This window comes from Mastigoproctus giganteus, chromosome 9, assembly GCF_048544385.1.
Source record: "Mastigoproctus giganteus isolate SK-2022 chromosome 9, ASM4854438v1, whole genome shotgun sequence".
NCBI classification, from domain to species: Eukaryota; Metazoa; Arthropoda; class Arachnida; order Uropygi; family Thelyphonidae; genus Mastigoproctus; species Mastigoproctus giganteus.
This window is the reverse complement of record NC_143583.1, coordinates 22752977-22780731: the sequence shown is the minus strand read 5'-3', so window position 1 is coordinate 22780731 and position 27755 is coordinate 22752977. Positions and strand designations below refer to the sequence as shown.

At 37.8% G+C, this 27755-nt stretch overlaps 1 protein-coding gene across 4 annotated transcripts in view; it reads left to right on the top strand.

The window, feature by feature from the left end:
• LOC150080088 (BTB/POZ domain-containing protein 2-like) overlaps positions 1-27755 on the top strand; it is a 259382-nt gene that overhangs the window by 212839 nt on the left and 18788 nt on the right. Inside the window, exon 1 of one of the 4 annotated variants that reach the window (XM_090381236.1) lies at positions 8944-9357. The exons of the other annotated variants lie outside the window; for them this stretch is intronic. Coding sequence (XP_090237362.1) covers positions 9100-9357 — 258 coding nt within the window. The 5' untranslated portion in view covers positions 8944-9099. Of the gene's footprint in view, positions 1-8943; positions 9358-27755 lie in introns of those variants that run through there. 4 annotated transcript variants of the gene reach the window in all.

The window sequence follows — 27755 nt, the reverse complement described above, 5'->3', positions numbered from 1 at the left end:
TCTGATGCAGTTGCTTAAAGTTAAAAAAAAAATAATATCAAGACTATTTGTTCTTTGACTAAGCCACAGAAGTTCCCTACAAATCTTTGGAAACTGTGCTGCTGCTGAAAATTAGATAAATGGTCCATGTTTGTCCCCTACCAGAATTTCCTTGAATTCTTCCCATGAGCGATATCGGCAAGAACCCTTGCACTTCCTTTTTTAAAATGCTGTCCTTGTAAAATAAATTCCTTCCACGAACTAGGGCGAGCACGTTATTAAAAATCTCATCCAAAAGCCCTGCAGACCCATTAAATCCTTAATCGATAAGGCCCGCATCATTACCTGGGCAGAATAGCAAACACAATTAAATTTCGTCTTAACTCACGATATTTTTGCAGCAAAACCCTCTACTTTTCAAGTCCGTCGTTTGTGTACCGTTAATATCAATAGTACCTAAAGTTATTCTGTTCTGCTTATTAAGGAAAATGGAGTGGTGAAAAAATTGAGTTTCTCTTTATATTCCACACTACTACAAATAGTGGTGGTATTTACAATACAACAAAATACAGTTAATAATAAATTATACGTTATAGGTTTCATTGTTGTTTACAAAAATAAAAAAAAAAAAAAAAGAGGCGGAAGAAGTAAACGTGTAAAGTTTTTCATCACTCTTAAACGTTGAAGGCTCGGAGCGGTTTCTAGTCCGCGAAAAGGCATCGGGGTGGTTTTGAGGCCTCCTAAAAAGAAGTGGAATGGCATCTCGCTCTACTTCAAGAACTGATACATATATATTTAATAAAAAGCATATTATTTAAATCTTCAAGGTGGTTGTTTATTATACTAAACTTCACCAAAGGTATGCGATGTTTTAACCATCTAATTGCATTTAACCATCTAACCATTTGAGTAAACATTCCGATTATGTGGGCTACAGAGCTTGGTGACCTGTAGAGGTTTATAAGGCTCTGAGAGGGATTAGTAAAATGAATGAATGAAGGCGGAATTTTCACTGTTATAAAGAATTCCAGAACTAAGGATCATAAATTCATTATTACAGAGTTTGGAAGTTTAGATTAGATTGTAGGAGGGTTTTTTTTTAGCCAGCGAGTCGTTGATTGCTGGAACAAGTTGTTCCAGCCGGTGGTTGAGGATGATAGTTTGAAAAAATTCAAAGGTCAACTGGATAGTTGCCTGTATGAGGAGGGAAGCATATAATTTGCATTTTCTTACCTGCTTGTTTTTTTTTTTTTTTTTTTGCCATATAGTGCAAGTAAAAGCTTGCACTATATGGCGATTAAAGTAAACTGCGGCCATTATCAATCCACTGCAGGATGGAAGCCTCCTCAACGATTCATGTTGAGGGAAATGGACCATAATCTGCCACGTTGGTCCAGTGCGGGTTGGCAGATCGACCGTATTTAGCAGTCAGGGGCTTGAACCCCGGTCTACTCAAAAAGCGTGTGTTATTACACTCCCGCTCCTGTCCACTCGGCTACGGAGGCCATTATATGGCAATTATTATTACTATTACTATTTCGTTCGATTTGTTTTCATATAAAATTCTCTCTTAACTCCCACCCTTACCACAAGTTTAAACTTTTTACTTCCCAAAACCATAAGTTTAAAAGTACAGACTTCTTTTATAATAAATCATTGAACAAAGAAAACGGGAATCGCTGTTTCCTATTAAAAAAAAAAAAGGTGTAACAGGTTCAGGATACTAACCTGCCATTTTTGTTATATCGTGAATTTAGAAAGGAAAATTTAAAGGAAAATTTAGGAAGGAAAGCTTAATTCATGGTGGCCCTTGACTGAAGACAATGCTTCCAGATTACTGGGAACAAATATTCGAAAAGCTTCCAGGTCTTTGCTATGTTTATATTACATAATGAGGCGGCTATTTACTGTAGACGACAGATTAATAACTAATGGTTTCGGTCATCTGTTATGAATAAAACATGATAGGAAACTTTAATCAGTTTAAAACACTAGACTTTTTCCAGCGATTAATACAAGTGACGTATCTTCAACACATTATAGAAAATATTCACGTAAACTGTATTTTTAATTCAGAATTTCAATAACTGGTGGCCGGTGATTCACATGAGATCTGGGTTAAAACTTCAAGCGTAAAAAATAAAAACGAGCCTCATTATTTATCGAAACCAGTCAACTGTTTAACTGTACATGCTGGCCGTGAGCAGATGCTCTCTACGTGACTAACTTTACCACACCACGTGACCAGTAAACGATAAAGCGGCAACAAGAGGAAAGGTTAAGTTAATTTCTGCCTTTTTTGTTGTTGCTGGACTGTACATGACCATTTGCAGAACTCTGAAAAAGAAAAAAAGAGGGGGGGAAGAAAAAAGAAAGAAAAAAGCTTAAGCCTACAGGCGTTTCCGGTTTTGTAATCCCATCACCTGCTTGGGTATAGCTGTCAAAGTGAGTAGAGCGTCAAGCCTCAGTATAATAGAGAGATGGGAGCAGGTGATGATCCCCTACGTTACGGCTTAAATAGCAGTGGGTGGGATTACGCAGATGGACGAAATGCTTTGAAGATGATGATGAAAAATAGATATTGTTGACTGGCGCTTCATAACCTACGTGAATACTTCTGCCAGATTTGGTTTCAATGGAAGTTGGGGCGGGGGTAAGAGACTGTAGGTCGGAAGCAAAACTACTTATTAATTCCGGTTCATCTTATATCAAGTAACTTAAATGTGCTAAAAAAACATAAACACTCTCGCCTAGAGTAAAACCTTACATAAAACAGTATGGAGTAGTAAGGATTATAATTCCACACACAGATGCGGAATCATCATCAGTTAGATGACCGGTTGATTTAGGGCAAAAGGCACCAAAGCCATGATGAAACTTGTGTAGTATGTCTCTGTATTCTGAAGGTCAGTTTGTCTACTCTGAGTGATGAAAAAACAAGTTTTCGGGAGGAGGAGGAAATCTTCCTTCGGCCATCGACCGATTCAAATCCTACACGAAGGATACCCAACCAGTTCCTCCAGAGCATGACTGCGTCCTTGACACTTAAAGGTGCTTTTCTACAATGCTTAAAATCGTGGTTGCGATTTTCAGTTTTATCTTTGTTTTTGCTCTAAGTTCACATGCTAGTCACATTTCCCTCGCATGTCATAAACAAGCTCGCTCGCTCTCTCCAACTAGTATATCACTGTACTTAAAAATTCAGCGCTTTTCTGTTTAAAAGGAAGAGTTTTACTAAAGAGATCAGCACATGCACCGAGCTCTGAGACGTTTAGATATCACATATAATCAATTAAACCTCTCCTTAGTGAGGAAAGTTCCAATTTTTACCAAAAATGTATAACATTTTTATAAACGTATTGTTTTCTGAGAAACTTAACGTTTTAATCATTCGTAAGTAGATAAGGCAAGAATTTTATACCAACTTCCATCCCCACACTCCTCATAAGCATAGCATTAACTATGGCTATCGCTACGACGCGTACTTTTTGATGAGATCCTGAGGCAGCCAATCCCAGAGCTGGATACACATTTTTATCCTTTTTAGTCTGTGTTTTTTTTTTTTTTTCATCTTTCAACAGGCCTTAGGACACACAATTTCCAGATATAAGGCACATAGACAAGGAAAACAACTATAAGCCATGCAAGCATGGAGTGACCCTTGTGATAAGGGGTGGAGCATTCACAAGTTACGTAACTCAATTTTCCCAACTTTTTCAGCCCTTCTCCATTTTCACGTAGCTAAACACCACAATTCAGAAGTTTGAACCCGATTTTTTCATTAGAAAAAAGTCTGAACCTGTAAAGAAACAATTATACATATTGTCACGAACCTGATCTCTTATTTCTGTTATTTATGAATAATAATAATAATAATAATAAATAACATGAAAATTCCATTTCAGTTTTTCAACCCAATATAAACTTTTCTTCAGTTTTAAAATGCGCAGACATAATTTTTTTTTTTTTGTTTTATTTCATATATGTCCTCCATTTCTGACTTCTGCAGAAATCACGTAGCCAAATTCAAAGATTACGTTTTATGAAGCAGTAAATGATATCACATAAGAATTTACGGTTCTGGTGAATCAAAAACATTGCAAAATATTTTCTTTAAGCTGTAAACAAGAAAGACGTAATTTGTGTTGTGTATATTTGAATACCGCGAGAAATAAGACTCTCCACCCCCTCCCCTCTCTCTCTCTCTCTCTCTCTCTCTCTCTCTCTCTCTCTCTCTCTCTAACAGAATACCGTATTTGGAAATCTCAAGTAATCTCCACTGCAGTTTTCCTTATTTCAGAGAATAAGATTAGAAAGCTTTTGAAACAACTACTCTCTGTCTCGCTCTGTAGATAACTTTTTTCTATTGAAATTGATGTTTTCATACAAAGTTCTACCTAAAATGGAATTGTGTTTTATCCCGAGGTGATAGAAAGATACTTGAGTTCATAAATTAGATTTGTTGTCTTGAGATAAGTAAAAACACGCCAAGAATGCTGTTGAAGAACAAAGTATGTATTGCATAAAATATTTCCTACGATGGAATATTTTGAAGACACTCAAATTAAAACTTGTGAGTGGGAGTGAGGATGGAGGGGGAGGGGGTAGCATTTATGTTCTGATGTGTATAAAACAGCTCCTGTAAAAGCCAGCACGGGTTTATTCGTAGCGTTTTGGTTTTGATATTGTGAAGAAGCGCGAAAAGTTAGTGCAAAATGGGCAAAGTCTATAACAACACTTGTGTCATTTGGTGATAAGGGCTTTAAGACCGTTGCTGAAGGATTTTCAAATTATATGATGGAAACATATAAAGATTATGCAAGTTAAAAAATATATAATCATAATTTGCCCTTCAGAATGCATACATATTTTGTAAGTATACGTTTAGCGTTCTAATTAAAAGATAATTGCAATTACGCAAATGTAGAAAGTTGAAGAAAATAAGATGTTGCTAAATCGTATTTATAAACTTTTTTTTATTTTGAAATTCGAGACAGTTAAATAGTCCTGGCAGTTTTTTTTTTTTTTAAGACCAGTGTTGAGTTATGCTATCAATATTAGCTGAAAGTCTGTACTATAACACATTCTAAATAACAAATGTCGGTACTCGGGTTTTTTATGAACTGTCATTATGCCAAATATATACAAACCTGACATGTTTATAAGATTTCAGACACTTTTCGTGTTAGGGGGGATAATTCTTTATCTTTTTTTTTTTTTTAATCACTGGCCAAGGGGCTTCATTACGTACTGAACAATATGTTTAGACTAAAAATAAGATATGGCGAGGAATGTCAGAAATAAAATAAACAGCCGCTCACTTTAGTCAGCCCGCTTATATTTTTTTTAATAAAAATTAGTGGCTTGGACTTTCCTGTCTAGCGCATTTGATGGATGAATGGATGAATAGATGGAGAAAGAGAAAAAGAACTCATTGAGCATGCGTTGTTTTGTGTCATGCGGGTTCGTTTTGGCGTAGATTGTTAGTCTATATTGGGGAACCACCTAACTACAAAGTGCACCGAGGGATATCTAATCTAATTTTTAGGTTTAAGCTTTGGACCTCTTTTGCCATATTTGGGCGGAAATTTTTGATGCTAAAATTTGGACTAAGTATTACCGTTTCGAATTTACAATTTCTAAATTAAAATATTTTCTAATGAACTGCTTTTTTCTCAATGGGAAAGTTGTTCCCCATCCTGAGTTTAATCTAAAAACTTCATCAGTGTATTTCTGAAACAAAGGTAAACCGATTGTACTTGACGAAAAAAAATACAAACACAAGGTTATAACGTGATATTTGTTCATTCACCCTCAGTATGCGCGTTTTGCTGAAAGAACCATATTGATATCATTGCTCTAAATAAAGCATGTGAATTCTGTGGATATTTTAGAATCATTGCAACTGCCGCAATGGTTCAAAAATATCCCAGGTGGAAAAGGCTGCAATTATAAACAAATAACCCAAAAAACAAATTATTTGCTGATTTTTTCCGGGTTAAAGCTGTGAATAACATCTCTAAGTCAGAGGTACCAAGCGAAAAGCAATTGTTTCGCCAGTACAGGGATAACGAGCCTCTCTTCCTATTCGCAAGATAAACACTCTTACCAATAGTTCCCTAAGTTTATCAAGACTTTGTCCTGCAGAAACTGGGGAGTGAATGCATTAGTGTAGATTGAAAACTACTGGCCGAGTTAGAGTACATGGCCTCTAGTAGATGATACTCCAATATGGGGTGTCTCAAGCAAATATTTGCACGATTTCGAGAGAAGTCACTAATTATGAACTCGAGTAGACAATTATATATACAAGCTTTCGCTTAAAAGGTACTGGTGTCGATCTTGCTTATTTTTTAGGTTTAGGCTATTTATTGTCTAGACTCGTTGTCGTATTTGGACTGAAATTTTTAAATTTCATTTTAAAATCGAACTGAATATTACCGTTTAGATTTTCCGATTTATAAATTAAAAATTTGGCCAATCAACTACTTTTTCTGAGTGGAAAAGTTGATCCTCGTCCTCCTCTACTTAGTCTAGAAACTTTATCGGTGTACTTCTGAAATGAACATACTTTTATTTGAAAACAAACAAACAAACACAATAGTTGCAGGAGACGCAGCACTACTCTTATAGTTAGCTGTTCTACTCAGCTAAAATCAATACCGTACACTCATATTTTGCGTGAAAAATATGAGTGTATCGATTCGCAAGCTTATAAATATGTCTAAAGCATATGTGGAAACATCATGTTAATATAATTGAAATTAATTTGCCACTTTGCTTCAGATAGTCGATTCTTTTGAAGTGAGGCCTAGTCCTCCATTTGGAATGAAATTTTCCACAATTGATCTCAACAATTCAGACAATTGTGGAGATCGAAGGAGCACATCGATTCTATATGAACGAAGTCAGCACAGGATTTTGATGCTCGTTAATATAATGAAGTTCCAAGGTTTTACTTGTAAAGTAGCATAAAGAACAGATCTGGATATTGTAAAGGAGTTATTTGCTTTCTGGTAAATTCACCTCCAAAGGCACAGCTACAAAAATTTCAATGGACAATGAATCATATGCAGAATAAATATCTGTTTCTTTCTTTCCGTCCTGATCTTTGAAGTCGCATATTGATGTTCCTTTTAAGACACTGACAGTCTAAACATATTCTCGACTTTAAAGCTATTATACCTACATAACGTTAAAAATACCCTGATGCTCCTTTAATAATCAAAACAACTGTCGAAATTATCGAAATAATCAGTAACCAACAATTATCGAATTCAAAACGTGAAAATATACATGAACTAGTTTAATTTTTTTTTTTAGTGAAGACTGAACAAAAATGTACATGATGATAAAATGTATGTCGGTGAAAAATATTAATTACAGATAAGTGAAAATAAAATAAGATATTTCAATCACGAAAAAATGTACTATAAGTTGAAAGGGGGGCACGTTTTTAATAGTGACACATAGCAACCTACTTCCAATATTTCACATATAAAGTAAATGAAGTGACAAAAACTGAAAAAGGGTAGAAAACGCCCTTCTCAGCCTGAGAAACTAAAGCGCGCCAAATACAAACGTTTTTTAAGGAGAAACATGTGACAACAAGATGTCAAGGTAAGCAAGAGATACGTATTAGTCACCAGTAACGGCCGTTATAGGAGTCTTATCAGAGAAACCGGTGATTAGGCTATCTTTCGCTTTGCGTTCGGCTAACACACTTCTCACAACCTTCCACTTCAAACAAGCGCGAACTTGTTATGGGTAACTTCCGTTTAAAATTTTGAAATGATGAATACGCCTCAATTTTTTTTCCATAATTCATCTGTTTCCTATTAAGCTTTATAAATACGCATTAATGCACTGTGGATTATTAATTAATACTGGATATGGGCATTCAATTGTATTCAAATTGATCCGGACTCCTGTACGAGTAACATATTACAAGAAAACTGACAGTAGACTTTCAGAAAGTACAAATATGATGAAGATCCAAATCTGTGAACACCACAGATTTTTATGGATAAAATGTGTTAATCCGTAAATATGCTAGAAACTTGTGGAAGACTGATGCACGTATAGCTGCTTCATTTATGATAGAACTAGCAATTGATTATTTCTAACAAAAATTCCTCACGTGTAAACGTAGCATTATGGAGAAGACCACATCAAAACTGCACAGACGAATTGTGCAGATCAAGATTACTAAATTAGAAATCACGTCGTATATCTTCTTGTAATTTGAATATTAGCCACACGTGTTGATTAATGTGTTCATAGATTATCATATTTTTGTGCACGCATTTGTGATTCAGAAAGATGAGAGAAAATAAGAAATAAAATAACTTGTCACTGAGGTTCCCATCATTAGCAAAATGCATGACCTGGAGCATCGGATTAAGTTCGCCCTCGTCTTTTGAAATTGCTACCCTATATACTACATTCTACTTTTTTATAAGATTATGCTAGTGTATTATGAGTAGAACAATGACTGCTATATAATAAAACTACTTCCATCCTTTGATGAGTGTAAATTAGGTTTTGTTTTGCAATCTGAATGTATCCTTCTCCCTAATTTAGACTTTAAAGAAGTTACTCTTCATCAATATGAAGTTTTTTTTTTCTTATAATTAAGCTATAATTAAGCTATAATTAAAAGCTAAACCAAAAATGTTGAAATAACGATCAGCAATGTGTACTCCTGATCTAGTTCTTATCATCCTGTTCAGTTGCATAATAACGATCCGCAGCCGTTACTTTCTAACAAAAGAGACTCCCGTTGCCTAGCAACTGGCCCACTGCCCTATTGGATAGCTAGATAGCTAGCATGTTTCGTGAAGCGTGACAGATGGCGTGTGTGGCTTCATCACTTCCGTGTTATCAATGGCTAGTTTGAGTGGTTGGTTGGTTCGAACTGGCGCCGAATGAAGACTGCGAACCCTTCCTTAACGCGCCATTCTTGAACTTGGCTGTGATGGTACATGTCACTGCTTAGGACCGTGTCCGGAAGACAGCTATCTCTCCTCTCACTCTCTTCGGAATTCACCAGACAAACGATGACAGAAGACAACTGTTTCTACATCGCCTTGCCTAAATAACAAGGAGGTTGTCACACCGATGCATGCGTACATGAAACGCTGCAGAACAAAGGTATCGTGTGTTGGAAGAGTGCACGAGGAGACTGCTGAATCATCTCCAATGACTCCCAAATCGATCCGGACTCCTGTACGAGTTGTGATGGTTGTGTGGAGAGGGGATACAAGGCAACGCCGACGCTGTTACGGTCTAGCGAAACGCCGAAATCATGTCTTGCGCTCTTTCTACTGGACCAGATGCCGAAGACAGAAATTACACAAAGCCAGGAGATTCAAACAAGTGAGCGACTACTTTTTCTTCTTCTGTAGTTGAGCATGCAATCGCATTTATGAGATTTCTTAATCCTTTTTATCATTTTCTTATGTTTTTTATTTTACCCCTCTCTCTCTCTCTCTCTCTCTCTCTCTCTCTCTCTCTCTCTCTCTCTCTCTCTCATTCACTTTCTCCTAACCCCTTATTTCTCTAAGTATATTTTGTATATTACTATTTCTTATTTTCATTTCTTCCAATTATTATTTTTTTAACAACAGTTCCTCAATGTTTTGACCAGCCGACTGCATTTCTTCAAGAAATCATCCAAAAACTACAGCGATCAAGAGTAACATACTTCAAATTTCAAAGTTCAGTGATTCGATTGCTCACATCCAAAATTATTATTATGATGATCTGTTACGAACGTGATATGGTTTTTTATTTGCAATTTACTTTTCCGGGGGCTATTTATAAACGAAAATAGAAAAGACCTCGAGATTTGATTGAAATGTTTTAACATGATTAATAGGAGAAATTTTTATTCAAGGCATTATTTCATTCACGGAGCTTGCAGCTCATATCCGTATACTGTGGTTTTGTCTGTTGGGAGTTGTTTCACGGCCCGATTGCATACTGTGCGGGCTGAAAAACCTAGATTAACTCACGGTGAAAACCCCTATTGTTTCCACCTGAGAATGGCTAACTAAAGCCTTGATCGAAGAGGACTTCAGAAATTCCTCCAGTTATCGACAAGAGTCGAACCCAGACCTCTCGAAACTAGTAGCAGATGGGAAATTATTGTGCTGACTAAGCTGCATAGAAGACAACAGGAGCAAAGAATCAAATTTGGAATGCATAATTTCTGTTGTTTATTAATTAAGGGCCGAATTCATATAGTTGTACATGTTATTTTTATTCGTAGGTTTGTCAGAAAATAAAACCGCGAAATCCTATACCTCCACTTGAGATCTGCTGTATACAGCCACGATTGAGGGAACTCTCATGGAGTCCTATAGCTCTTGAGGGGATTCGAATCCAAGCCTCTCCAGAGAAGTCACGAGTTCACTATGTTGCCACGGCGGACTCCAAAATTAAAATTCAACTTTTTGGAATCATCCCGACATCCGGACATTATTCTCAATTCTCACTTCCCCTTTCGGAGCCAGTCCCATCACCATGATATTTACCACTTGTCTTGATTTTTCTTCCAATCTCTCTCTCTTTCTCTCTCTCTCTCTCTCTCTCTCTCTCTCTCTCTCTCTCTCTCTCTTTCTCTCTCTCTCTCTCTCTCTCTCTCTGCACCTCTTCTCCCTCCCTCCTGCGGACACTTTTTATTCTTTTCCAATTTTCATTTCCTTTCTTTTAATTTGGTTTCTATTCTTATTTATCATTATTTCTGTCTGTTATTTCGCTCTTTCTTTTCTCCTTGTTTTCGCTCGCTTTTCACTTTAGCTTTCAATAATCACTGTTGCGACTGTAGGCTAGAAAGATAAATAACAATTAAATTAAGAAAGATAAATAGCCGCCATATTTTTTAATGTCTACAGGTGTATGTCAGTATCTATGAGTGAAACCACACAGACGACAGTTTTCTTTTGTAATCTCTAGATAAATAAGATATAATTCTTATAAACATTTCCTGTATTCTCTAGCATGGCAACTGGGCTACTTTTCTTCTCCTAATGGAAAAGGAACATAACAAAAAATATTAACTTATTATCTCTTAACAATCGTATAAAGTTAATTGTGTACTTTTTTTTAACAGTAACTGATTTGGTCCACATTCAGTAACATACATTTGGGTAATGCAATGCGGCTCTTATATCATTCATTATTTTAATACTCTCTCTCTCTCTCTCTCTCTCTCTCTCCTAATCACTCACCCCCTCAGAATCAGGATACGGATACTCGTTATCACAATAAGCAACTAGTCTTGCAGACAGGTTTCCAAAATAATCCCACTATATTTTTCCAGTATTTCTAATCAGCGATTACTTAGGACAAAAAAATGTGTTATTAGAGCCTTTCTCATCTGCTATCATGTTCTATATTTTACATTATTTTTGTAGCTAATTTAATGTAAGAAAATACAGTAGCACATACGCATCCTAACCTTCAACAACGACAGCGCCATCTACTTTCGTTTAGCTAATAAATATAAAAACCAACTTTCCGTCCATTCACCGAAAGATGACTTTCAGTTTTCGGGTTACGGTCAAGGTAGAAGGGCCCGCATGCATGAGAGGTCGTTAAAGTTACATTTGAGACCTGTAACTCTTGGCAAAGAGGCCGGGGTTATTTTAAAAAAACAAAGCTAGTCAGCTGTCTGGTTCGTGTGATATGTGGGTCACTAGATTTCTCTGCCTTACTACACACGTATACTTTTGTTCCAGTGGTGTAGTACACGGCCGTTGGCGCTAGATGTCACGTTTGTTTCGAGATTAACTTGGCAGTGGGTAGAACCAGACCCCAACATGGGAAACTTTTAAAGGCAGGTGTTTTAAGATTCTCCCGCAAGAGGGCGTTTTAACAGATAAGTGGAAGTGGAAATGCAAATCCGATAACGGGAAAAATATGGAGACTGGAAATGCATGTGTGGAATAGGGGCAAGAAAGAACTGTTTTTTAAATTGGTAAAATTGCACTAGACCGGGCCGATTTAGAAACTTTCTTTTATTTACCTTTGTATTTATCAAGTGCATTTTTTGCACTTGATAAATACAGTACGAATTAACAATGGCGCTCTCTTTCATTTATAACATTAATACCAATTAATATCACAAAATTTTCCAAGCAAATTGGTTTCAAGCTTTCTTCCCATTTAAACCTATAATTACAAATTATAAATATTAATAATTGTAAAGCATAATCTGCTTCATTTATTAAGTCACGTCTGTCACGTTTTCTTCGTGACATCTGCAATTGATAATAGCGCCCTCTTATGGAAGGTACTGATAATTAGAAATTTTAATAATTTAAGAAATAAATAATGGATTTAAATAAAAATAAAACCCAAGAGCATAATCCTAAGGTACCTTTGTATGCATGCAAAATTTCATGCTGTACATTTCATGTTTTGTAGCTGTGGCACTGATTACAGTTAACCCCATTAAACGAACTTATCGGTGGTGAATGAATAATTGCGTTATATTGAATATCGCTCAAGTTATTTTAAAAGAGCCAATATTTTTTTAAAAATAAATTCTGCTGCACTTTTCTAATACAGTACATAGAAGTAGCAACTTCCACTTTGTGGACTTTAAAATTCAATTTTGAAAAAAAAATTAAAAAATGCTGGTTATAAAATTAAAAATATTTGTTCAGAGATTATCGGTTTGACAGCATATTTTATTTATTATTTAAAATTTTTAAAACATACATTTAGAAACAGGATACAGCAGATGTAACATCATTACGTTTTTGCATATTAACAGGGCGCATGTAAGGCGGATTAATACGAAATTTCATCTTTAGTTAGTGCAACTGAAAATGTGTGGGCTCAGTTTATACTAAAGTGAATTGTTATTATTATTATTATTAGCCATATGGTGCAAGAAAGCCTGAGGCTTATGCTGCACCAGCCAAAAAAAAAAAAAAAAAAAAAATTCTGAATTAACCTGAGAGAGAGAGAGAGAGAGAGAGAGAGAGAGAGAAAACTAGAAGGGAATCGCCAAGAAAGAGAATGATGATATTCAGCTCAGGACCCTGGGTGTGCCAAGCCCATACTCACCAAAAGTGAGCCCCTGGGGTTAATTAGATCAATAATTCAAAAACACTATTTTATTTTATTTTTTTGTCAAATGAATGAACGATTATGAGAATGTTCCTAGTGCGAGAGACATGAAATCATGAAAATGTGAGACTTCTTTCGTTACTATCCACATTTTCACTCATTTTTTAAAAAAAATTCTATAGAAAAGAAAGAACGAAACCACAGATACGGAAATTGGTCTACCTCAGGAGATAGACCAATTTGCATCTTTCAAAACTTTCATTTTGTTCGAGTGAATCCTCCTATAACCGTATTTACTCGTATATTATGGGGTAATAAAATAACTAAATGCACAAGGCTTTTGTTTGTTATTTGGTTTTTAGGAGCATTAGCAACTAAGGCCATATTGCTCCGGGAATATGCGGTGGTCATTCCCTGACCTTTCCGCATCCTCCGTATTTGGTGGTGACGGGTTCGAACCCCGGTTTAATCAAGAAGCGTGTGTTACGCACTGCTGTTCCTTCCCACCTGGCTACAGAGGCGCCGATGCGCAAGGCATAATAGAGTTAAGAGTTTAATATCTATATAATATCGGTGTAGATACACCATAGATAACTCTTAAGAAACTACGATGGTAGTTAGTGTGGGAGGCATTATTTGCTCTGTCTCATATTATGCTCTTCCTTCACAACGAGTTGCCATGGTACTGCACTACCTCGAATAAGTAAAGCTTCACTAATAGAGAAGACTATTGTTACTAATATGGCGTAAGGAGTAGCATTCATAATTTTCACACACAAAAACAAAGTTGTTCATTGAAAGTAATCCGTTGTACTGAATTTTTCGTCAAAACTAAATTTGCGTTCAGACGAGATTTACAAAACACTAATAATAAATAAAGTGGTTCGGGACCTGGAAATATTTTCATTAAGACGGTATTGGTTGTAAAAGGATTTTACTGTATTATATATAATACTCTTATTTTGAAGGTAGATTCCCAGAGTCCTGCGGTCTGCTGTCCTGGGTTGAAAACAGTTTTACGGCAGGATACTTAAGCCAGCCACAGGAACTACTTTTGTCCACACTTTCACATCAGAAATTACCTCGAAAAAAAAGGTCCAGTTTTCAAGTTAGGCAGAGTTGCCCAAAGGAAAGTTGGACGAATACCCAACTTTCCGTTAGTTAGAAGAAAGGCGCGAGGAGCCATTGACTTTATCATCCACAGACCACTAATTAGCAATAGTAATTCTTAATCGCACATCAAAAAAGTGTCCACAAACAGAAATGACTGCCCATTTCTTAGAAACAATTTTGAACCACTTCGTTCATGCATTCATCGTGCCCTGCCTTTCGTCCGTATTAGTCTAATAACTATTTCGTTTTCTAGAGCAGAATAAAAAACGGAGGCTTAATGACACAAGGGTGGAGTTAAGTCATGCTATCGTTTGCACTCTTTGTGTTAACGTCCTAATGCTGTATGTTCTTCGATTCATTCACTTTCAGATATCTCCCTCCTCATCTCACTCTTTGTCTTAAGCCAAGGACGGTAACGGAGAGAGTGAGCTATTGGTCGTTCCCACAATCCTACCGTTTCAAAACAGTTGTCGTCGCCACTTCCGCGTGTGCTATCTCACGGGACACGCTCCAGGACATTTTGGGTCCCGAGTGTGTTGGATAAGTGACGTGTGCGAGGTCAGTCAGCTGTTCCAGACTGCTAAAAAAGCGACGGGAATATCAACAGATAACAAAATGTTTTAGAATGTGCCCTGACGTCCGACACAAGGGGAATAAACTGTCATTATTGTGCTTGTCTAGATGGTAATCTAAAGCTTTTGTTCTAAACGTGTGTTGCTAAGGAAGGTCGTAGAGAGAGAGAGAAGGAATATCCCTAGTGTTTATACAACATTGCCATGTTATAGGTAATTGGGTGGCCCAGACAAAATCGATGATATGAGCAATCAAGAAACCAAGAGGAAAATCAACAGACAAAAAGCAGGTGTCTGTCCAACAGAGGGAAGTTAAAACTTTTACCCTTTCATGTAATGGCTATGAGGGTGGTGGGCACAATGAACAGGTGTTCATTGAAACGTTACCTACTTAGTGGTCCAAGAATAACACATTCAAATGCTAATTGTCCAAACATTTTTAATTTCTTTTTGTCTCCACTCGTTCTTTCAACCGCTCGATAAGAAGTGATGATTGTGAAGAGGGTACTTTTCTCCATTCCTTGAGATCAAATAACATCATAAATCTAAAAATATATATCGAAAAGACCTGAGTCACTCCAGACTGAGAAAAAAAAAAGTACAATTTTCATTCAGTCTGGTTAACTGATAACGCTAATGTCGAATTAAGGGCCAAGTCATACTCATCATCGCCTTCGTGTTCTGCAGTATGTCACCATTCAACGCTTGATAACCTTTCCAGTGTCTACTGAACCTGGTGTCCCATTGCGCTCGTGTGCCAGCCAATACGGCACGTACAGTGGAAGAGGGTAGAAAGAAAGGTTCGCAGTTCCCATTTATCAAGGTGACATCGGAGCACTTTTCTTACTTTCCGCTTCGTTATCTTCTTTAAGTGTAAAAATGTATAGCGCGCTCTTTAAATCTTAGCTACAAGTTTCAAGTTCTAATCATCGACCCACAATATCGCCATTGTGGTTTCTATTCTAGAAGTAACATGATCAGATCCCGCATCTATACCACCCACATAGCTAAAACAATATAAATGAACATGATGATGCTGTAGTCACTATGGAACTTAGGATATTTCTGAGCTCCGAAAGAGTGTAGTAAACCTTGAGACAGTTCAATCACTCTAATTCACTGGAGATCTTTAGGGAAAAAAGTCTTGCACACCATCATCCTTTGAGGATGATGGATGATCTTGCACACCATCATCCATAGATTTTATTGATGCAAGAAGCATCAATAAAAATTGTAATTTAGAGATATATGTCCATTTCAGTATAAAAAGGAAGAAAGAAAAAGTTAAGAAAGAGAAGAAACAACACCGTGAACAGAACAATAGTTAAAAAAAAAAAACACAAAAGAGCGTATAAGCCAGTGATTAGAAAGAAGAGGGAGGGAACCGATTCTTTATTACTGTATTTGCATTTAATGAAAAATGAAATAAATGACTATTTTAAATATAATCCGATTATTTAGTTATTACCTATGGGTTGTAAACTAATTTCACATTCAGCACCAGTACTGTATTTTAGCATCGCCATAGAATAGATTTTACACCTTAAATGAAATCCCTTTGTAAAATAGAAGAAAAGAGCGCTTAGCAAGGGATACAAATTTGTTCTTCGATTGAGCAGAACTTAATAACCAATTTCATTAATAATTCATAATATATTTTACTCATCCTTCATATCGATTTTTCCTTGCTGTCCGTGCTAATTCAAATTTCAGAACATCCCCTGTTAACACGAATGACGACGCCAGACATTTTTCTACAGGAGATGGTAGGTATCTTAAAGCCGTCGGTCTGAAGTAATATCTGAAGCCCATAGAGACAAGCGCTTCTTCCCCCTTCATTTGTCCCTCCCTGATGACGTCCATGACTTTCACCATAACATGTTAGATATTTACAGAGCAATGGCATATTTAAAATAAAAATAAAATTCTCTTTGGTCACACGCGGTTACAGAAGATTAAAAGAGACCACAAGAAAAATTGTCGATATTTTAAATAACAACAGAAAAAGAGATACAAACATGTATCATAATAATATAAAAAAATACAATATTGATTTTTAATCATTTTATTTTATTGTAATAAACTTGCAATGCAGGAGACTCAGCAACAAAAAAAAAAAAAAAAAACCAAAGATAATTAATTAATGAGCCAGGAAGTGCATGACATAGTTGATAACTTATTAAGAAAAAAATTATATTAAACGGAAAAACAGTTGGAAATTTTTACATTTAACAAAGCAATTATTTATTAATTCATCTATTCTTTGTTGTTGATCTAAGAAGAAAAGTCTAAGTCTTGTACTTGTTTGTAAGTATCGTAAACCTGTTGGTAGGTTGGACTTTCGTATCAGGTTATAAAAAAGCAGGAGAATTTCACAAAGCTTTGACCTAATCATTATCATTAAAAATAAAATACTCGCATGAATAATATAAACTTCAATGGGCAAATCTGTATATATAAATTAAATTAATGCTAAAATATATTTTATACAGAAATGTCTTACAAGCTTAGTACTCGTAGGATCAACTGTAGAAGGGAAAACAGTAGATAATTTTCGATGGAGAGCCGAACGCAGTTCGTATCTGAGTCCATAATTTTTACTAGGGCCCGTATATGCATGGTCAGGCCCTGAAGCTGGAAACCTAACACCCCTTTTTCTATATACCCTCTAAACTTTCCGATCATTGCAGACTTTCGAGAATAACCCCCATGATCAGTAGGATAATTTGGTTTCTAGTGAGGATTATTTTTGTGTAATAATAAATAGTATTACTAATATTATTCCATAACCCTTCAGGAGTCTTCCGTGCTAGCAGGGTGGCGAAACCACCCCGCTACCACGGAAGACTCCTGAGGGATTACGGAATAATATTAATAATACAGCGGTAACCGGTCACTGGTTTGAAAAGGCCTGGCTGGATTCCCGTCTAAGACTAGAAGAATTTCTAAGGTCATTTTCAATAGAGGCTGTAGTTAGACAATCTCAGGCGGAGGGAATAGATTTCCCCACCGTGAGTTATTCCAAGTTTTTCAGCTTGTATAATATGCAAATCGTCCCGTGAACACACACTTATACGGATTTATATCAATTAAGTTTAAGAGCCGTTAGCTTAATAATAACCATTTAGTAGAGAAAAAGGCTATTTTTTTAATATAGTTTTTAATTTCCATATACTTTCTATTGTGGAAAGGTTTATCTTTCATTCCCCACCTGTTTCCCGCACTTTTGTAAGGATTTGGTTTCTAGGGCGAAGCCTTTTAAAAGGTTTCAACGAAGAAAAAAGCAAATCGGCATTAGAGCACACACAATTTATAGATTACATACACAATATACACGAGGACTTAATGCCTCAGTTGCCTTGTCCAATCGAAAAAAAAAAAAAAAGTTCTGTTCTAGGCGCTCTTGGGCCCACTGTTGCTTTATATATTTATCAATGATATTTATGAAGGTATATCAGACTTAATGTCCAAGAATTCAAATGATACAAAGGTTGGCAGGGTTCTTAATGACATTAATGGCGGTGTGCTCCTGCAACAGGATCTAGAAAAGTTGGGGAGATGGACTGAGAAGTTTAACATTGAGAAGTTGGGCAGATGGGCTGAGAAGTTTAACTGAAATTTAACATTGACAAATGCATAGTACTGCATATGGGTAGAAGTAACCCCAGAGAAACGTACCGACTGTGTTTTACTGCAATTAGGGTGGTAGAAAATGAGAAAGACATGGGAGTAATTGTGCAGTCAGATATGAAGTTTTCAGTGCAATGCAGACAGGCTGCCAGAGCATGTCATGGGGTATTGTCAATGATATACAGGAATTTTGCTAGTAGGGAAAAGGTGATTATCCTTTTGCGCAGTACTCAAGGCCACGCCAAGTACTGCGCACAGGTCTGGAGGCCTCATTTTAGGAAGGATGTAGAGTTGCTTGAGTGAGTACAGAGAAGGGCAACAAGATTGGTGAGGAAAACGAAGGGGTCCTATTACCAAGAAATGTTTAAGTTCTGCAAATTACAACGTCTGGAGACTAGGCACCTGCGAGTGATCTGATTGAGGCGTATAAGGCCTTGATTGGATTGAACAGGCTCAATTCTGATGGGATTCTTCCTCTTGCTCAGATTACGAACCTGAGCGGCCAAAAATCCAAATTGAGGAAAAGACAGTCGTAGAACAGATGTGTGGAAATTTGCCTTTAGCCAGCGGGTAGTTGATTGCTGGAACAAACTTCCATCTGACGTTGTGTAAGTTGATAGCTTAAATAAATTCGAGGAGGAACTGGACAAACGTTTAGAGGGAATGGATGTGTTAAATGTGTTTTTTTTTTTTTTTTTTGCTGATGATACATAAGCTTGCTTTCTTGCATGACGTGCCTCTACTACAACTAATCTTTTCGACAAGAATGCAGTCATTAACTGTATTTGGCAGTCACGTGAGCTCGAGCCATGGTATAGCGTAATGAACAGATGACTCCCGTCTCAATAGTAACCAGTAAAGTGTACAGAAGAATCAGAAGAGCTATTGATGTGCACCAGCATAACAAATTGGGAAATACATGCAAAGTTCAATAAGTATTAAGCAGCAGACTTTAGGGAAGGGAGTGAACGTCTGGAAAGAATGGACAACTTCTTTTATTATTATTATTTTGTTTGTTTCTGTTTCAGCACCTGCATTTCTGACCAAGAAGCGACAAAGGAGTTGTGCGTTTTTTGTTATCTTCGATTACAGTCGTGTTTCGTGAAATGAAGTCATTTATCTCTTCCCCTCCCCCTTCTTTTCCCTCCGCCCTTCTAAATGCGTCACTTCTGCCTCCGTTTCAAATTGAGTTACACGTTTATCTTAAACCATTATTTCACGAGCTAGCTGACGTGCAAGAAAACGTTTTAATGGAGAAATGTAACACACTCTTGAAACAAAAACTGACTGATAACAAACGAGAGAAAGCTGTTAATGAGCGGAGCGCTTGAAAATTCTCTTTCAAGGCTATCCTTTGTTCAATCATGTTTCAAGGGATATTTTCTTCGGTCGTACGGTTCGCGGGAAGTGCACGTGTCCCAAGTATACACGCCCGTCCACTATATAAACAAGCGATAGATAAAAATAAGCCATTGCTACAGTGGTGGGCGTGAGTGATAAGGGTAAAAACGAGTTTTACACTAAAGCGACACCCACCGAGAACGCTTGGTAGCAACGCAACGCAAATTAGAAACTAAATATTTGTTCATAGAGATTAATGTCCCCTGGCCCTTTGACGTGTGGCGGCAATTGTGTAAAGAACAGCTGAAAGTCATAGGTAGAGAAAAACACGCGGAGCCTTAGGCTACTGTTGTTTACTGTTAAACGTTACACGTCCATTTTGTCTAAATGAAATCTCTTTGCCTCAACCACAAAATTCATAATAACAATGTAAATTAGTACACTGAGAGAAGAAAGTTCAGGTACATTTGACTGAAAAATCCCCTTCGTAAATCGAGCTGAAATTGTGTATATAGACCAAGTAACTTCTGAAAATGAGCATTTCCATGTCTTTCTGATATGCAATTATGGACATGCAACAATGGATAATTAAATAGAGTATTCGCCCTGTTTAAAACAGTGAGCCACCCATTCGGATTGTGCATGACATTTTTTTAGCATGTTTGAATAACGTTTCGAGGTCCAGTAGTAGAGAGAGACACCGTACAAGTGATCACTGCGGAGAAGAGCGGCTGCTGGATGCAAGTGAGCTAATCACAAGCGGAAGTAGCCAAGGGTCTGAGTGTCCTCCTAAATGTATCTCGTTTTGGAGAAAGCAGATATTTCGAACGGTTGTAGAACGTTGACGAACGGTCACAACACCAACAGATAATCATAATCTAGAACAGATGAAATATTCTGAAGACAGACAGAACAACTCGTTCAGAACTGCACGAGGGCGTTTTAAAAGTCTGTGGCCCGAGTATGAAGGGTTAGTTTGAAGAGTCTGGTAACATTGTATTTTTAAACATAGTCTCCTTTGGAGTCAAGACACTTTACTGACGATGCTGCAAGGGCCTCCAGGAATGCATCCACTGCAGCGATAACATCACTGTCGGCGGGAAAATGGATGCCAGCAGGAATTTTTTCCGATGGTGCTAGATCTGCCGAATTGGGGATAGATTAAGATTTCAAAGCCGCGCTCATGCAGTGCAGCCATGGAAATGGCAGACTTGTGAGCAAGCGCGTCGTCCTGATGTAACAAGACTCCTTTGCTGAGTTTTCCTCGCAGTTTGTCTCTGATGTTTTCAAGCAAATGCCTCACAAGGTCTGCGTAATATGTCCCTGTAACTGTCTAGCCTTTCTGAAGGTAATACACTAGCAACACTCCATCAGCCAATAAACCGATGATATCACCTTTCCAGCAGAAGGAATCGACTTGGATTTCTTTAGAAGGGGGTAGTAGAGCTGTGTTTCTACTGTATGACTTGCTCCTTTGTCTCTGGCTGAAAGTGACGGACCGACGTCTCATCGATGATCAAAAAACTTGCAAGATAATTTGCCGGGTCTGCTTGAAAACGATGCAAATATTCACTTGACTTGACAACTCATGCATTTTTGATTTAATGTCAACAACTTTGGAACCCATCGAACTGACACCTTATTCATAGAGCGAATCTCTGTTATTATGTGGTACACACGTTCAGATGAGATGCCCAAGATGCTGGCAATATACCGAACTGTCACTTGTCGATCACTCATCACTAGATCATGCACACTGTCAACAACTTTTGGAGTGATGGGCGTTGCAGGTCTTCCACAGCATGAGTCATCTTCCAGGATCTTCCTTCGTTTGTTTGTTTGTTTGTTTGTTATTTGGTTTTTAGGAGCATTAGCAACTAAGGCCATATTGCTCCGGGGATATGCGGTGGTCATTCTCTGACCTTTCCGCATCCTCCGTATTTGATGGTCACGGGCTCGAACCCCGGTCTAATCAAGAAGCGTGTGCTACGCACTGCTGCTCCTGCCCACCTGGCTACGGAGGCGCCGTTCCTTCATTTAAGGAGCATCCTCTCCCAATGTTGTAACCATATCGTCACCAATGGCCTTAGTCCCTTTTTTCCTAAATACTGTAATTATAAACGGACCTCATTGAAACTGCATGAAATATAGCGGGCTACAATTTTAAGTGTTATACATTAAGTTGTTATGGGGATTTGTTTGATGGCGCATAAGCTGCTTTGGCTTATGCGCCATCAAAATGCGGCTAATGTACATTAAGTATAGAAATTTTTAACACTGTACCACTAACCTTTCATACTCAGCCACAAACTTTTCAAACGCTCCTCGTATTGGAAGGCTACAGAAGATGTACGCAGGCGTCTCCGTAGCCAGGTGGGAAGGAGCAGCAGTGCGTAGCACACGCTTCTTGATTAGACCGGGGTTCGAGCCCGTCACCACCAAATACGGAGGATGCGGAAAGGTCAGGGGATGACCACTGCATATTCCCGGAGCAATATGGCCTTAGTTGCTAATGCTCCTAAAAAACCAAACAACAAACAAACAAGAGGTACGCAGACTGAAGGTCCATAGGTTGTGCCTCCCCTCCATATGATTACAGAACTTACACTTTAACAATTGATATTCATTCGTCACACACGGATGTCATCAAGGTGGAACAAGCGAGGATACTCCTTTCCATCCCCCTCCCCCCAAATTATATACATTACTTTGTACATTACATCATATCTATCGATGGACAGACATCAAACTACATAACTACATTTCTCCTAGAAAAATGTGTAACGATATCCATGTTACTAGAATGATCACAAGCTGATGTTGGTTCTAATCGGAAAAAGACTGAACCTCTAATGACCTCTAACAGTCCTCGCCTAAAATACTAGAGGATGAATAATTGCAACAATGGGATGATGCCACTGGCACAACTATATACTGTAAAATTGCAATGGGGTGAGGTTATCCAAAAGTGCTTTAGAATATGTAAATTAATACTTTTAACAGCGCTCCTTTTAGATTTTTTGGAGGGCATCCAAACGCCGAAGTTGCGCTTATAGATAATGCTATAAATTACTATTATTTTATTTATTTCAGTTTGAATACACAAGTTCCAACTGATCCAACTTGGAACAGTTGTTACAGCTTTACTAAACAATTTTCACTTAAGCATGTGGACTTTGTGCCCATCCAGGAAAAAATAAGGTACTAAAATTTTTCTGTGTATACTATAGACCTGAATATGCTTGTGTAAGCAAAGCAGACATAATGTCGCCTATCTTTTTGTGACAAAATCTCGCCCTGAAAAGTCCCACTGACCGCATGCAAAGAGAGAGAGAGATCATAACTGACTCTAAAGTTCCGTATATCGGGAGTCAAAAAAAGAACATTCCATCGAAGTGGGTGAACAGTAGAAAGACACGCTTGAATTCATGCTGACGAACATCATCCCAGACAGGCGAAAGGCAGAAGAAAAACAAAATAAAAAGCTGAGGGAGTGGACGTACAAAGAGTTTTCGTTCTTCGGGAACAAGCCACAAAAGCAACATACAATAGGAGGCACTTATCGGCCCGATCTGCCCCAAACTGCCATTTACAAGGGGGTATGAATAGAGCTCACAACGCTAGGGTCGAAGCAACGATAAACAGCCAGTTAGACGATTAGGAATGACATATAGGCGAGTTCGCTGACTTCCCACTAACAAAAGATGGTGGGAAAATCGCAGAAAGAAATGCTTGTGTTGGCGTAGAGATTTCAATCTGATTATACATGCGATTGTGGATTTACGGCTAAACACGAAGAAAGCACATAGCGATGTGACGCAGCGATGGAAAGTCAAAAAGCCCCTGCAATGAATAGATTTTTAAAGGAATCTTACTGAGTTCACCGTACGCTATTTGTTCTTACCTATTTCTTGTGGGAAAACTTCTATAAAGTTTCCTTTCCTGAGTCTTACTGGGTAATATGATTTCTTCCATATTAGCCATCTGATTTTATCTTATGAAAATAAACATTTCTTCCATACTTTCGTTCCCGCCTTAAAGCAAATAATTCAGAAATGAACAAAGGTTCAGTATATTAAAAAGTGGAAAGTTAAAGATCACTGAACGCTGTCATATTGTGGGGCTCTATTTTAAAGATAAATATTCCGCTTTCTACAATAAACCATTTCAAAGAATTTTCAAGTTCATATAGTCCTCCACCAAAACACGTACGCAGTGGATTTGTGTCCAGATTTTACGTACAGATGCCACGCCACTACTTGCTATACTGTGCAGTGGTGATCTGTTTAATTGGGATTAATGAAGGGCCACTACAGTCTTTTTATGTAGAATTTGAAATTCACTTTGCAGAGACATAAAATCCACAGGGGCTATCAGCCACTCATAACTTGGTTGGAACGTTGGCACATCACCTTTCACCCTGCTCTTGGCCAGGATCGTTTACAACCAAAGCAGGAATGCAGGCTTCCGGCAAATGGGTCACCTGACATAACCTCATCTTCTGAAGAACGGATAGCGTAGGTGTGAGAAGGCGCACTACTGCGTATATTTAAACAAACACACTTCTTCCTCTTCCCTCCCCCTTTCACCGTCTCTGGTATTTTGGAGGGTAACACATGAGGATGTGCAGCAGTGCCATAGGTTAATACTGCCCGTCTGGAAGCACAAAGTGCACTTACAAAATGAATAGCCACATTGTGATCTGCAGCGTGTGTTTATTAATGTTCTCTGTCAGAGGATGTCATTCGGCTATCCTGATGACTTGTCATCCCACATTAGCACACAGATACTTGGAAGATGGCAATTTGAAATAAGCTCTGGTTACAAGCAGCTAAACCTTGTTCCCAGGAATGCGAGACCCCCCACACAGTGGAAAAGAAAGGATCTTTCTCTCTTTGCTTCTTAGCCATCTTGGCAATAATCGTAAACGTCAAAAACAGCATAAAATCAAAATTCTCTTCATTAGTTTTTCTGGATGTGTACTGTATTTAATTTACAGCCTTCTTGTTCTATGTTTACATCGGCTGCTTTCCAGCCAAACAACCTCTATCCATTTTGTCAGTAGTTTGGGGTCTCATCAAATATGATGGTTTTACTGAGAAGTTAAGTGCTGTTGAATTTAATTCGATAATATAGAATCAGCAATTTGATCTCACAGTGACATGATTTCGATGAAATATAAGCCTGCAGAACAGAAACCGTTGACCTTTAGAACCGGTGTGTAAATACAGATGTCGAATAAACAACAAGAGGCGGGAGCGGTGGCTGTAGTTAGTGAACTGCGAACAGTAATGCTGTTTCGAAATATGCTCAGTGTGCACTGATGAACCAGTGAAAATTTATCGCTGTATGGTAGCTGTGAATGGGAGGAACTATATGGCAGAGAAACGGTGCATGGCCTGTGCACGAAATATCTACGAGCTACATATTCCAAACCTTTGTTTAACCGTCAAAATGCAAATGTCTTCCTGTGTGTGGAATATCTAGCCATGCGTGGAATATCTGGCAAACTAGATATTCCATACATGGCTGGAAGAAATTGCAATCATTGAATCATTGTTCCCTAGCTACGACTCAGCTAAGAAAACATACCAACTCTTCTAAACTGGAAAAAAAAAAAAAAAAAAAATAGAAAAGATTCTTCTCCTCTTGATGGAAGGAAATTTTTACCTCATCCTGAGTTAGTCGGTCTTAAGCCAGGGTTTCACGTTCTGCTCCTCCCGGGAAACTCGGGTATTGTTCATCCAACAAATAAGCAAACTACCCATAGAATACACTAACACCTCATAGCATTAGTTGTTTTGTTGGGGGGGGGGGAGAAACACTGCATTTTATGCATTGACTGTTATTACCAGACCTTGAGTGAGCGTTAAATTAGTATGATGCCAACTTTCCAAAGCAGCCGATATCAACCTCAGGTTGTGATACTGGACAGAAACTTAGAATGTTTATTTATTTTTTCTCTGATAAATTAAAAATGGATATAATTTGCTGTATCGATGTTGCATCAAAAACTAATATATATTTTTGGCGTGCAAGTCGACCGCTATTATTCTCTACGTTTTAATTCTATTATTTCTGCAATTTCAAAAGTTTACACTGTGATTTTATTACACTACACAGTAAACTGTAAAGCATGCGGTAAGCGTATGTAGTACTCGCTTATGAATAAAATCACGAAACCAAATTGTACACGCTTTGATGACACGTAACACCGCTCTTATGTTACATCGGTACATAGGATACGCTAATTGTTAACAGAGCCACTCCTTGTATGTTTAATACTGTGCTGCAAAATGGTTTTCTTTGTACACAAGGCTTCAATATGGAAGCGCGTTTGCTATAAGAAAATGACAATCTCGAAAGTCTAGTTCGGTTTTACGTACAAAGAGTTTTACGAGAATTCGAAAAAGTACCCAAATTCTTGGATTTTAAAAAAATTAGAAACAATGTATGTAAAAAATATATGGATTTTAGGCCAAAAAAAGCGTATCCTTTATGCAAAAATGGGCGATGTTCCAAACATAAATAATATGTTTTGGTTTTTTTTTTTTAATGGCGAGGGGTGCCTTGTCATACTTATGACTGGATCTATTTTTTTTCTCTCTCCATTCCGTCATAGTTTGAATTTAAAATTAACACAAAGAAAAATAAAACACAAAAATGTCAAGGTATTGTATAGGGAAAAACATAAAAAATTAAGCATTAGTAATGTCGCTATGACCTTTATAGCGAATAGATGAAAAGTTTGAACTTTATGTTCTTCTGCTTCTGGAGGATGAAGACAAATTGAAAATAAGTTTCAAGACTGAATCTCAGCTCATCTGTAAAAAGAAAATTTGTCCATTGGTATCGACTTCAGAGACATGTTGTGTGTACCAAATCAAAGTATCTGTAAGAGAGAGGTTAAGGGCACAAGAAACCATGGGCCGTCGTTACCTGCAGGGTTCCCTCTTTCCGTTAACTATAGGGGGACCCTATAGGTAATGGCCCATGGTTTCTGGAGCTGCTGTATACGGTTTGTCTCTAAACGGTCTTTTCTGCGGCTGATGAGAGCTCAATATATAGAAAAAGAGAGAGAGCTGATGGTAGATCAACCAAGAGTTATAACATAGTGACAATTCTGCGACGTAACTGTTGGCTAACCTTGAATTAGATTAGAGACAACCTGCCTGTTTCTGGGGTGGACATGTGGACATGTGTTTTTGTTAGGGGTAATGTGTGTGGAAATGTGTTTTTGTCTAGAACGCCTGTTCAACTCCGCCTCGTATCTCTGTGAAGAACAGTACCACTGTAAGAGGGCCAGAAATGTGAGTAGTGTAGATTTGTGTGTATTATGTATGTGTTCTGTTATTATATTCTGGCCGCTTGGCTACCTAGAAGCATCAGTCACCTGTAGAGATGATTCTGGGTACTCGTCCATACCACGGGAAGGTGGGCCCAGTCTTTGGGGTATGTATATTCATGTCGATGGTGGCTCCTAGGCTTCCGCCCATTTCCACCTGTGCACTCCGTAATTGATGTAAAACTTCTACAAAGGGCCTGAAAAGTGTGAAATGCAAGAATGTTAGTAAAGTGTAATATGTTGTACTTGTTAGTCAAGCCACTTCGCCACAAGGGTGCAGTCACCATATGGGCGAATTCCCCTTGTCACGAGGAGCCGGGCCTGTACTAGCACACTATACCGCACCCACCAGAAGAAGTGCAAGCCTGGTGGGTGCCACTCTCTGGGGTGTTTGCTATAATTTTGAAATTATCATTCTTCGCACGTTTTAAGGCACTGGCCACCTCAGCTAGGGGCCGTCCTTTCCTCACTCTGCCATTAGCCATCCACAGCGTATGTTCCAAACGTGCGCGTGTGGAATTTTACACAAACAGAAAACCTTATGAAATATCTTCTCCTGTAGTGTGCGCTTTTAAGCACACATCATTTATATATGCCCGAGCTGAAATCGATAAAAAATCGTATTCTGATATTAATTTACCAAGTTACATTATAGCGGGATGTTAAATATCGCATAAATATTTATATAATTA